This window comes from Parasteatoda tepidariorum, chromosome 8 (assembly GCF_043381705.1).
Source record: "Parasteatoda tepidariorum isolate YZ-2023 chromosome 8, CAS_Ptep_4.0, whole genome shotgun sequence".
In the NCBI taxonomy this organism is placed as follows: domain Eukaryota; kingdom Metazoa; phylum Arthropoda; class Arachnida; order Araneae; family Theridiidae; genus Parasteatoda; species Parasteatoda tepidariorum.
This window is the reverse complement of record NC_092211.1, coordinates 28,955,589-28,968,868: the sequence shown is the minus strand read 5'-3', so window position 1 is coordinate 28,968,868 and position 13,280 is coordinate 28,955,589. Positions and strand designations below refer to the sequence as shown.

Genomic DNA, 13,280 nt, shown 5'->3' with positions numbered 1-13,280 from the left:
TTAAATTCTCAAAAATGCTTTAATGATATACACAATCACATAAACACAATTTTAATATATATAAAGGGAGGAAATGATTGTTAAAATATGGCACATGTTTGGTAAAGCTACAATATGTCATGGTGCACATCATTTCTCAAATTTATTAGTGACAAATAAAAATACATAAAATATGTACTTGTGACTTTAAATAATTCACACCAGACATTGTTTAAATACGGGAAAAAAGCTTTCACAAGAAAATTAAAGCTATAAACTAAAATTAGTGATTCACAAATAAAGCCCAAGCTTTAAAATTTATATTTTTGTTTCATTGGTTTACATAATTTTGGGGTGTGAATAATAAAGCTAATATATAAATATGTATAATATATACAAGATAGTCTCCACATAACTTGCTTTATGTGAGAATAACAAACGATTTAAAAAATATCACTTATTACAGGGCGTAGATTCCATAAAATATTTGTTTTATTTAATAAGTTATAATCTCATTGTTTTAAATATAGATAATTATAAAACAATCAAATTATTTCTTGGGTAATATACACAATAAATTAGGTGAAAGCATTAGTTCAATGTTCATAAAATAAAATTTTTGCAGGGCAAATTAACAATTTTTGAACAATCACACAATACACAGTTATTAAATGTGAATTCTTAATACTTTTCCTGCATTTAATAAAAAAAAGTAATCTCGCACTTCTGTTTGTTGGCTAAGATAGTCTAAAAGATTAAGACACCACAGTTTCAAAACCAACAGCATGATGGTGAAGTGCTGACTTAACCATTGTGTACTGCTTTTAATGACTAATACCAATAACTAAAGCTGTAAGTCTGATAAAAATCTTTTAAAGAGAAAAAAAAATTTTAATTAAAAAATTTTGACAAGAAAGCATATTGCTTAAGCTTAAAAAAGGATTAAGAAAATAAAAAGAAAAATTAAGTATTCATAGAAAACATTTGTAGCAACCTAATTCAAAAAAAAATTTGAAAGATTTTAGTTAAATTCATGAATATTTCAAATTAATTTCATTATGTGGAGATTAATTTTTTCTTTGGAATCGCACTAATGACTTACAGAAAATACTTTATTCAGTATATAAATATATATTACGAAGAGAGTATTTTCTGTTTTGATTTTTGAACTGTTATCTTACAACCAACCATCATAAAATTGCCTGTTTGACACATTCACTAATTGAGAATAGTTGTGAATCACAATAAAAAAAAAAACAGAAGCTCAAAATAAATGACAATTTATTCAGAGCTTCGAATTATTTTAAAGTGATTCATAACTATAAAAACTTTCAGTACATGCACGAATTGATAGTAGTCGTGAATCACTATAGAATACAGAAGCTCAAAATAAATGACTATGAAATGGCATTCAAATCTCACAACTGGTGAAACTAAAGCTAAAATATATATTTGGCATTTGTCCATTGACTCAATTTTTTAAATATAATATTTCGATTACAACACACAATACACACATTACTGCAAAATTTTTACTACAGTACTTTACAATTACATCTCCTCATTTCTTGTTTTTTAAAAAAAGGTGGGATACCCAAAGTATCATTTTGTGATACTTACATAAGTTTCCATACATTAAGTATCGGCTAAGTCCACTTGTTTTTATGATGATAAATATATGGTTTTATTTTATAAAAATGAATTTAAAATGAAATAAAATATATACTACCTTGCAAAAAAACAAAACTTTTAATATTATTAATGTATTAAGGTCACTTGTTTCACAGGACAAAATAAATATATAAATGAGAAAATTCACGATTTTAATTCAATAAGTTTTTCTAATTTAATAAGAAGAATTAATAAGACATTTTAATATTTAGAGTTATAAAAAACTTTCTCTGTGTTTAAAATTTTAATACTACTGGTTATTTTATTCTAATAGTAGGAATAGAGCTTTTTTTTAAAAAAAAAATGTAAAATAGGATTAAAATTAAGAACATAAAAGGTTTATAAAGGCACAGTTATTTTCAAACAATCTTAAACACAAAGTAAAACTCAGCCATAGCAATTATATAAAAAAATATTCAACACATAAAAGGATATAATCCTCGTTTTTAAAAAGTAAATATCTTTCTTTACATTTTCCTCTTTTTTTTTTTAATCAAGATTTAAAATTATGGTGTAAAGATATAAATTATTGTCACAATTTATAAATTATTTAATTTGTTTAATTACAACACTATTAATTTTTTTTAAAGAAACCTTATAAAAAATAAATAATTATTTTTTTAAAAATTATCTATACATACAGTTTTGATATACTATTCTTTCATAAAGACATCAAAAAATTATAATAAAATCTTTCATAAAGACATTAAAAGACTAAATAATTAAATATGAATGCATTTTTATTTAAACAGAGAAAAAATTTTAAACGAAAAAATAATAATTAGGCACTATACATCAATTTGAAATTCTACAACACATCTTAATAGAAAAACTGCATTCCTTCTAAACAAAAATTAAAATTAAAGACTAGTGGGTAAGTTTGTACTTTAATGTATCATAAGAATTATCTTTTTAAATATATATGTATATTAGTTCCTATCTACTATATTTTCCTGTAAAAAAATTAAGTACATATAAACTATTAAAAGATTTTACAAAAAAATTAAATAAAGAATAATAATTATGTATTATACATTAATTAGAAATTCTAGTATTTTCGATTAAAAAAAATTCATAAATATGCTTGTAATAGAAATTAATTTTCATAATGCATCTTCGTTTTAGAAAACAATCTGATTAAATGAGACTAGTACGTAAATTTGTACTCTAATGCGCCACAACCTCGTGTGACTCCGCATTTTTAAAAACTGTTTTAAAAAAGTTAAACATTAGCAATATGTTGTGACATCTTACAGATAAGTCTCATTATTGACGCATTACATGGGACTGATCAATTTACAAAAAATAAATATCACACATAAAAAAAGTAGTTAACAGTTAGGCACATTTTAATGAACACTGCTAAGTAACAATTATTGCTATAATTGTAAGTTTTGTATATTCTAATATGATACATATGTATTTGGTGACTAATAGTACAAAATATAGTAAAAGTCATTAAAACTTTAGAAGTCTAAAAATATAGCTTCACCTGTTAAAATACAAAATTTGCATTTGCTAATACAATCCACAATGACTAATTACACGAGTAATAAATAAACAAACTATTTAAGTAATTGACACAAAAATGTTGCATAAATTTTTTTTTAAAAACATCAAGTCTGAGATTCAATAGTTACTTATGCAAATAATCAAATAAAATCAATTAAAGTAAGTAATTCTAGAATAAAATAATATTCTTTTAAATAATTGAAAAATTAATTACTTAGAAATATAGCAAACATACAAATTCAAAAATAATGGTCTAATAGCTATGAACAAAGCAAAAAAAAAAATATTAAGTAGGCTTTTCAATACTAATATAGCTGAAACAAATACTATCACACAAACAGCATCCACAAAAAATATCACTTTATAAAGATAAAAAAAAAAGTTAGAAGCTTAAATGTAGTTTAATTTATACGTTTTAATGGATTGCTAAAAAATCCAAAAACTAACATGACTAGAAACGACGTACGAAGAATATTTAAAGCTCTAAGTGAATAAGAAGTTAGGCATACTGATATTGAATAAAAAATAAAAAAACATTTTTTTTATCCTTCTTTCTAAATTTTATTTTTTGCCATATTTTATTGTTTCAAGCCTTGTTTATGTTTTAGATTATGCAAATAATGGTTTTAGGGACCTTATTAACACAGCGAAATTTAAGAGCAAATTCTCTTTGTTTAGGCAAGTTGATATTCAGAGTAGCATCCGAGCACTAAAAACAAATAAGTCTTTAGAATGAAGTTTTTTTTAAAAAAAACCTCGTACACTAAAGAAAATAGTTTTTAAAATTAGGAAGTATTTAAACGCCCAAGGTAGAAAAATTTCACGTTATTGATGAACTAAAGCACTACGTTTCTTAAATTCTTCTTATCATTTTTAAAATAAACGATTTTTTTATTGGCAAGGCTGTCAAAAGCTTAGGGCAAAATAGGCAATCTTTGGTTCTTTTTTTGTCAATTGTCTTTAATTTAATGCGCTCACTAGTGACAATTGGCCCCAGTAAATTGACCAATTAGTATTTTGGAGCATTGAAAAAGTCAATGAATTATTTCTAATTGTCCTAGTTGAAAAATAAACAATCACAAAGGTTAAATAACATTAAGTTAAATTAATAAATTAGGACTACATACAAAATACAGTAAAGTGACTAACGAAAAACTATGAGAGTGCACACAAAAACTAATACTGATAAGAAAAAAAATTCTATGCATATTAATGAGCTGCCTATGGCCAATTCAGAAATAAAATGAATTCTAGAATATGAAGAACAATATTGCATCAAAAATTTAAGAGAAAAGAATTTTTTTTAAAAATACTTTTAACTATTAATATTATGTATCATTTAATACACAGAACATGAATAGGAAGAACAATGTTGCATCAAAAAATTAAGAGAAGAGGATTTAAAAAAAATACCTTCAATTATTAATACTATGTATCATTTTATACACTTTCTCTCAAAAGGCAGCAATTTCATTCCATCTCTCAATATAGCTCAAATCACTACAAAAATATTTTTATAAAAAATATGTTTATCTGAATAAATTATCGTCGTACATTATTTATTAGAATTGTCCTCAAAACTAAAATACCAAAAATAATTACTACTGTCAGTTAAAAATAATACTAATTTACGAGCATTTAAGATGTTTTAAACTACCAAATTGTTACACTACATTAGTTACATAAGCAATGAGATAAAAAGGGATTTGACACTCACATATATTTAAAAAACTATGAGAATGACTTAAATAATATTTTATAATTTAAAACAAATTCATAGTTAAGCACAAACTAAAATTAAAATAAAAGAAAATATATACATTGCATTTTCAAAACATTGTACGACATAAAAACAAAAATTAAGTATCAAGGCCTTAATTGTTTAAAAATGATTTCTGTATTAAAAAAGTATAGATTTAATGACCAGAAAACTAATCACCATGTCAAATAAGCATCACAATTTGAGTTCATCATTATTATTTATTTTTTTTTCTCTTTAAAAAAATTAGACTGAGGTAGAATGTACATTTACATGAGTATCTAAAAATGATTGCCCTATGGAAAACATAAATAATTTCACTTTCACATAATACAAAAAAAAAGACATTAAATGGTATGGCATCGATAGTCTGACATTTGAAAAATATTCTATAAGAGATTTGAAGGCTAAAGTATTTTAAAATAAATAGTTTGTACTTTTTGTAAAAAATATCTTGTAAGTAGCTATTAAAAAATATTTTTAAAAAACTGCTTTTGTTTTCCTCAAGACCCAAGGAACGGAATGCAAACTACAATGACGTAGGTAGCGCAGCAGTGGATGGACTTGAAGGCTGATTTTCCAGAACCTCACAGTCTGGTGATGCAGGAGGCACTTCTATCTTTACAGTACTTTTCATCTGCTCCCACCAATTGGATTCTTGCTGACTCGTAACTAAATTCTTACTATTGTCATTTGTTGTGAGTATAAGATTTGAAGAAGGAGCAGGGATAAGAGAAGAAAATATGCCCCCCAAAGAAACTGGGTCAAGACCACAGAAATCATCATTACGACCATTATCTACCATAGGTGGAAGTTGACCACCACTAATCCAATGACTAGTAGGTACACTCCCCGAATAAGTCACCTTCAGTTGTGTAGCCAAATCTGATGAATTTGATATCACAGTATGTCCAGAATTGAATATGGAACCTATAGCAGGTAGGCTGGTCGAATTTTTCGATGATGGGAAAGTTGAAGTGTTATATGTGTTGATAGTGTTTGTGTATGTATTCAAAGATGCTGTCGTAAGTAATAAAAAATTGCCTTGTTCTGAAGATTGATTAGAAGAATTTCGATCTGTCCCATCAGTCATTGTGCTAGTAGTAGTTTCAGAATTGCTCTCAGATTTTGAAGTTGGAGTTTCAGAAGATTTTCCATTAGTTTGGTGCTCATAGGACTGATTTTGGTTGTATGGACTTGGCAATGGTTCTCTAGGATCAGGAGAGGAAGACAGATGCTGGGAGTAAGGAGATGAATGATTGGTTTGAGCAGACGTTGTAGTGGGATAAGAACCTTGAGAAACAACCACTTCATTTGTATTTGATGAATAAGAATTCATATCATTTGGTGACTGAAAATATTGGTTAGTATAAACTGACTGTGCATTTTGAGTTGAATATTTTTGTGGTGAAGTATTGTTGGAGGCGGGAAAATCATCTCTATTTGATGAGTCAGAGCCGTTAACATCATGTGAATTACTAGAGTCGAAGAAATTTTGGTAACCATATCCATTGATTGAACCTTGATCTGTTCCTGAATAACTTATTCCATCAGTATGATTTGCGGAATTATTTATAGAAGCTTGGCCATTTTTTAACACACTATCTTCGTCTAAGTTAGCTGGAGAATCATTTTTTCTCCAAGACATCTCTGAATCAGGAGATGGTAAAGCAAGATTTCTTAAAGGCTCATAGGTCAGGCTCTGTCCTAAATAACTAGTATCCTCAGCTGGAATTCCATTGTCAGACGGATTATTGCCAACTCTATTATGCAATGAAGTTGGAGTAGGGGGAGTTTGTTGCGCATATCTATCGTTTTCACCTGACTGAGGATGTACTGGAATGGGACTCACAGGTGTATCAGAATATATATTACCCACATTTTGAGCTGCGGCTGCTGCTGCAAAGTTTTGAAGCTGTTCTTTCTGATTTTGTCTATTAAGAATAAGATTCTTCAAGCGGACATTAGTAACAGGATGTATTCCCGAACTACTATATTCTCCCGTAGTATGTTGATCTGAGAGCAAACCTTGATGATCTATTTTAATGGGTTCAACAGGAGTTATCTGGTTACTGAAGGGTAATAAATGTTGCGGCTGTGGTGGAAAACTTGAATAAGTAGAATTCAAATCAAATAAATTAGCTGCATTAGGTGTAGGTGTTTGATTATGATTTTTTAGCTGATTAGGCATGTAATCATTTTGTTGAAACCCCTATAATATAATTGAATCAAAATTAATAACAATAAACAAATGGTAATCATTGTTCTGATTATAGAAAACAGAATTAAAAGATGGTTTAGTCTTTAAGTGGTTAAACACATATCTACAGTTTAAAATAATCTCTCTTTTTTTTTAATGACAAAATTTTGTCCTGTAATATCAACTGGATCTACTTGATACTGACAAAGTCATAACTATTTGAAGGTAATTAATTATCAACAAATTACATAGTTAGTTTGAGACAAGAGCAAACACATTAACTGTGAAATCTGATTTTTAAATGTAATGATACTTTTTGAAATAAATTACACACACCTTCACTATACACTTATTCTTAATTTTATGGAGAAGTTTTTCATTCATTGTTATACAGACACACATTTTATTAGATGTTAAGGTTTTTAAAATTGGTAATTTATAAAGCTTGTTTTGTTAATTGGTTGAGAGTAAATAGATAGAAATACTGGTTACAAATATAAATATTTTTCTCTTGCACATGCTTCACTTTTAGCTTAGTTTACTAGGGAAATATGCAGTTTTCAACAGGCTAATTTTAAACAAGATCTGGGTATGTTTTTATTACCAAATTCAAAGCTCAACTTTTAATGAACTAGTGTAATTTAAAATGTGAAATAGAAAGCTGCTACAAATAATTAAAAAAATGTAGTAATAATTAGCTTTTCAAAGTGACAATGTTAAATTTAAGTTTTTATAGAAAAGTAATCTTATTTTCAAAATGTTATAAAAAATTTTCAGTTTATTGTAAATTAAAATAAAATAAAATTTAAAAGTACTTTATAATTATAAAGTCTTTTAAATTAGTATGATGTGATTGAATCAATAAGTTTGAGAATATATATATACAGGGGTCTGTCTGTACAGGTCGAATTTACTACCGGGTATCTTCACAAATTCAACTTTATGAAAAACGGTAGTTTCACAAAATACTTTTTCTTAAAATTTTATTTTTTTATCCCTTACGAAACAATAAATCCATATTTTTGTGTTGATTTTTTAATATTTAACAAATTACGTTTAAATTTTCACAGAATAGGTACCTCTTAGAAAAGCCTAGACAGATCCCTGATATATATACACAGTAGATATCCTTGGTATATATCCTATTAAGGTAATCATTCATTCAACTGAAATAGCATTTACATCTGCTTGGTTAAATAATACACTGTATATTTAATGAAAATAAAACCAGGATTGGTATTTTAAACTTATTTCTGCAAGGGCACTGGCCAATAAAATTGATAAACACATTTGTTTGGCAACACGTATAAGAATAGTTTAAATTTAATATTGTACTGGAATGGAAAAAGTTTCACAAATGCTTTTAAGAATAACTATAACCTTAATATAGAATTTTAAAATCTGTACACTAAATTACTTAAAAGTCAGTGAGTATTTCATTTATACTGAACAGTATTTGATTATAAAAATCTGTAATATATGCTATTTGTAATTCTACATTTTATATGCGATATATAGTGGTGTATACATTGAGTATATATGAAAATATAAATTTAATCTTTTATTTTTATTATTATTTTCCGTAAAGAAAAAATTTATTTACTGCACAAAAATAAGATTAAAAATTTCATACAGAGTACGGTTAGTAAAAATCATAGAACAATTTTCAAGAATTCTTTTAGAGATACAGTAGAGAACCGATTATCCGGAACGATCGGGACTATCGCTATTCCGGATAACTGATTTTTCCGGTTTTCTGAATCGCTACAAAAAGCCGTTTTTTCAGTGTTAAACCCAACTAAAAAGAAAAAAAATTATTTGGAAATAATCTTAAAAATAAGAAAAAACGATGAGGTAATACACTAATGATTATTTCTGAAATGATGGTAAGGTAAACATCTTTCAAAAAAGAAAGAAAAATCCTAAAATCTTATGAGGAAAAAAAAATTTTTTTTTTAAATTGCGGGAAAATTTATCGAATTTTGTTCCGGTTTTTTGGTTTTCTGATTTCCGGATAACGGGTTCTGTACTGTACAACCAAAGTGAATAAAGAACTAACTCTTAATTTTAATCATTTCACACAAGAAAGTTTACACATATAAGATGTCATGCAAATAACATAAATTGCCTTTCAGTTAAAAAGAATAAACGGTTTAACTTAAAATTAAATAGTTAGCAGGGGTGCAGAATATGTTTGATTGCAAATTCAGGCAGCCCCTGATGAAATTTTTGATCTGAATGAAAATAATAAAAAATTGTCACTATTTTTTTTTTTTACTAAAATGTGCTAATAATTATGTAACCATATATTCCATATCTAAATGTAATAATAAATGTCAGTGTTCTCCTTAAGTCTTTTCAGAGAAGCAGTCCACCCCTTCCTCTTTGCAAAAATAAGCCGCCATCCCTTAAAAAAAAACTTTTTTTTTCTGAAAAAGATAGTTTTTTTTAGAAGTCCACTCTGTTTTAATAAAACATATGTTAATATATATAACTTTAACTGTTAACATATGTAGCTTTATTTGTAAAAATGTTTTTAAAAAAAAGTTATGCGAAAATATTAGACTGAGAATTTTTGGCACCCCTGGTAGTTAGTAATGACAATTAAAAACTCACTGTAGGAGTTTCAGGAAGTTGAAGCTGATCACTGTCATTTCCATAAGGTCCTTGGCCATTTAAATGTGGGCTATTCTCAGTATCTAGCAACAGTTGTCCACTAGCTTTAGCTGCTGCAGCCTAAAATAAGGTAGAGAAATGTAAAGAAACAAATTTTACTAAAATTTATTTAAAATTTGCTAAAATTTTATTTTGGTTACATACATAAAACTTAAATTTACATACCCAAACCTCAACAATGAATTAGTCAATTTAATCATCTTTTAAGTGTTTTAAATTTTGCAAAATTCGAAACAAAATCTACACCCTAAGACATTTTGAAAGTAGACTTACTAGAAATAAATAAAAAAAATTTAAAAAATGAAAAAATTTATCTTAACATTTTTGCAAAAATGTAATTTTATGAAGCGTTCAAAAATTTTAATTATAAGGCAACTCAATTTGTCAAGATTTTTTTACAGGATTTTTTTGGCTTTCTCAAAAGTCCTAAGTCTCAATCACATTTTTCTTTTTATTCAACTAATTTGTTAAAAAAAAAGGTTTGCAAGTGAGAGTGTTTGAGATATAACATTAAAAGAAAAAAATTAGCCATACATCTCATTAACCATGACAGATGCTGCAGATGATGGAATAATACATGGCTATTCCATCATCTGCATATACGTTCTTGTAGAACAAGAACAGAAAAGGTGATAAGAACAGAAAGAACTGGACATGCTATACAGTTTTGGGAAATGTGAGTTTTGAATGCCAGTCAACAACAAAGGAACAATGTTTTATGTCTGTAATATTTCTCGAATTCTGTTACCATGCACCTTCCTGCTTTATGTTGACTGGTTTGTTTTCTGTGTTTCGATTGTTAATGCTGTTTTAAACAGCATTAACACTTAGTTTGGACATGTGCTCAGATGAGTGTGAAAATCAAAACATATCACCTATATCAGTTTTATTGTGATTTCACCTAACAAGTTCTGATTGAGAGTATAAGCTTATTATGCATATTTATTGATTATTGTTGAAATTACAAACTAAAATGGCATAAAATATGATCAAATGATTTAAATTTTTACCACTAAAATAAGTTTTCCTTTAGAGAGTAGTAAGCAATTTTAATTAGAATTTTTTTTCTTAAATATTTTTTCTTTTCTTTTCGATCTTTTAATTATTATTATTTTTTATTTATTTATTTATTTTTTTGTTTGGTAAAAGCTTTTATGTCAGGCAAAAGCTTAAGAGTGATTTTAGAACAAATTTTAAAACATTTGTTAAAAACTATATAAAAAAATATCAATTTTCAATCACGAAATTAGTTATCTTTCTAAAAATTGCAAAACACTAATAGTACTTTTACAACTGTGTGTGTTTTAAGACTCAAAAAATTGCCACTCTTTAAGTTTTGTAATGTGTTTGATGGCGCATGCCTTTTTACAACTATCAGCAACATTCTTAGTTTTGAAAGTTGCTTAAATGATTGGTAACATTTCAATGTCTCCATTTTAGGACATGAAAATATGTTTGGGCACAGACACGCCACTATGATTTACTAGTCAAGAAAGAGAATGCTTAATCAGGGCTGCCATTGGATTAAAACAAGAATAATAGTAGCTTTAGTTGCATCATATACGAAAAAAAGTCTCCTAAATAGTCTCCAAGATATATAAAATAGGTGCCAACATCATATCCTCCTCTCACATAATTTAAATTATTTGTGCNTAATGTTTTAAAAATTATTGCCTTTATATTAATTATTCATACATATGTTAAAAATAATTTTTTCATGTAATGTATCAAAATTATTATTCCTTATGATTGATTCAAATTTATTTCAAGTATTTTGTAATAATATTTAATCAGCAATTTAGATAATTTGGTTTTTGCCGGTTTTTACCAGGTGTTTGCCACTGTCCTGGCAAAAAACCTTTTTTGCCGGCAAAAACTCCAACGCTGGTACATAATAAACAAAATCTGCATTCTAAAAGTACTTATATAATTTTAAACAATAATATGAAAGGAAAATTATTATATAGGTACAAATAAATTAANAAACCCTTTTTGCTGGCAAAAACTCCAACCCTGGTACATAATAAACAAAATCTGCATTCTAAAAATACTTAAATAATTTTCAACAATAATATGAAAGGAAAATTATTATATAGGTACAAATAAATTAAAATTAAGAATTTTATGATTGAAAATGAAGTGGGAAAAAAAACACACAATGTTGTATAAAATGTGAAATTTATTAATTTTTTAACATTTTCTTGGGGCTTTTAGTATAGATATCAATTAAATTTGTTTTCCTTTTATGAACAAGTTTATCAATTCTAACTGATTCAATTTCATGTTCTCTCTCTGTTACTCATAATTTTTCAGCAGCTTCATGAGATAAACATGAATTGGCAAGCAGGCACAGAAGCTGACGTACTAATAAGAATTCATGTTATACCCTCNAATTTAGATAAAAGAAATTTTTAACAATTTAATTCATATATCAAGTTTTTATTTTGTTTACTTTTCCTAACTGATGCATTTCCAAATTTAAAGCTTATTAAAAAAATTACGATCAGAATTCGACAAAACGAATATCCCCATTGCCTTTTTTCTATTGTAAATAGCTGTAAAAAAATTAACTACCCATTTTGTGTAATTAAAGAAAAAATTTTTTTTTATTTTGCTACTTCCTTCAAATTAAAAGAGGGGGGGGGGGGAAACATAATCCTCAGAGATATTACATGAGCAGGAGGAGCATTCACGCAGTGTGAATTCCATTAGTCTGATTGGTTAAACATGTCAGTCTTGCTTTTGACATCAGTGAGGAAGAATAAAGTTTGGATAAAACGAAAACGCGCTGGGGAAACTCAAGAAGTTCTTAATTTTAGTCGCTAATTGGCTTAAAAAAGTCGCTAATTTTACGCAACTCATTGCAAATTAGTTGTTTTTACTCATATTTCTACTATAATAGTCGCCCTAGTTGCTATTGCTTGAAAATAGTCGCTTTAGTAGCCTTTTTAGTCGCCAATGGCAGCCCTGCTTAATAGATAGAGTTTTAACTAATCAAATGAACAACCAAATCACCTATAGAAAAGAAGTATTCAAAAGAATTGTAGCATCATGAAGTTTGCATTCCGTGACGACAATAAAAAAATTGGATTGCAGCATAATGGAAATTATTTGGGAATTTTGGAGTTATTGAGTAAACTTGACCCTTTTCTCGCTTAAAAAATTAAGGAAACGAGGGCAATGGACATACATCCTATTAATCAGTTTCGATTTATAATTAATCGAAGCTGAATCAATTGTGGGATATAAAGTATAAAACAAAATAATTGCAGAATTAAAGAAAGCAAAATATTTTTCAGTAAGCATTGATTCAACACTAGATATTTCCCCTGTAGATTAGCTCACAATTGCTGTCCGATATGTGAACGACGGAATTCCCATGGAACGTGTTTTGGATTTTTTTCCCCAATTGAAAGGCATAAATCTGAGTACTTGTCTGCAGGGCCGGATTAACCTATAGGCACGTGCCTAGGGCCTACGAAA

General features: G+C 27.3%; 1 protein-coding gene across 4 annotated transcripts in view; it reads right to left on the bottom strand.

Moving 5' to 3' along the window:
* The window catches only part of LOC122269377 (methylcytosine dioxygenase TET1), a 49,309-nt gene continuing 36,029 nt past the window's right edge, over positions 1-13,280 (bottom strand). For all 4 annotated transcript variants that reach the window (XM_071184551.1, XM_071184550.1, XM_071184553.1 and 1 more), the window contains exons 4-5: positions 9,738-9,857; positions 1-7,133 (exon numbers count right to left, since the gene is read on the bottom strand). In XM_071184551.1, the coding sequence (XP_071040652.1) occupies positions 5,451-7,133; positions 9,738-9,857 (1,803 nt within the window). In that variant the 3' untranslated portion in view covers positions 1-5,450. The remainder of the gene's footprint in view (positions 7,134-9,737; positions 9,858-13,280) is intronic.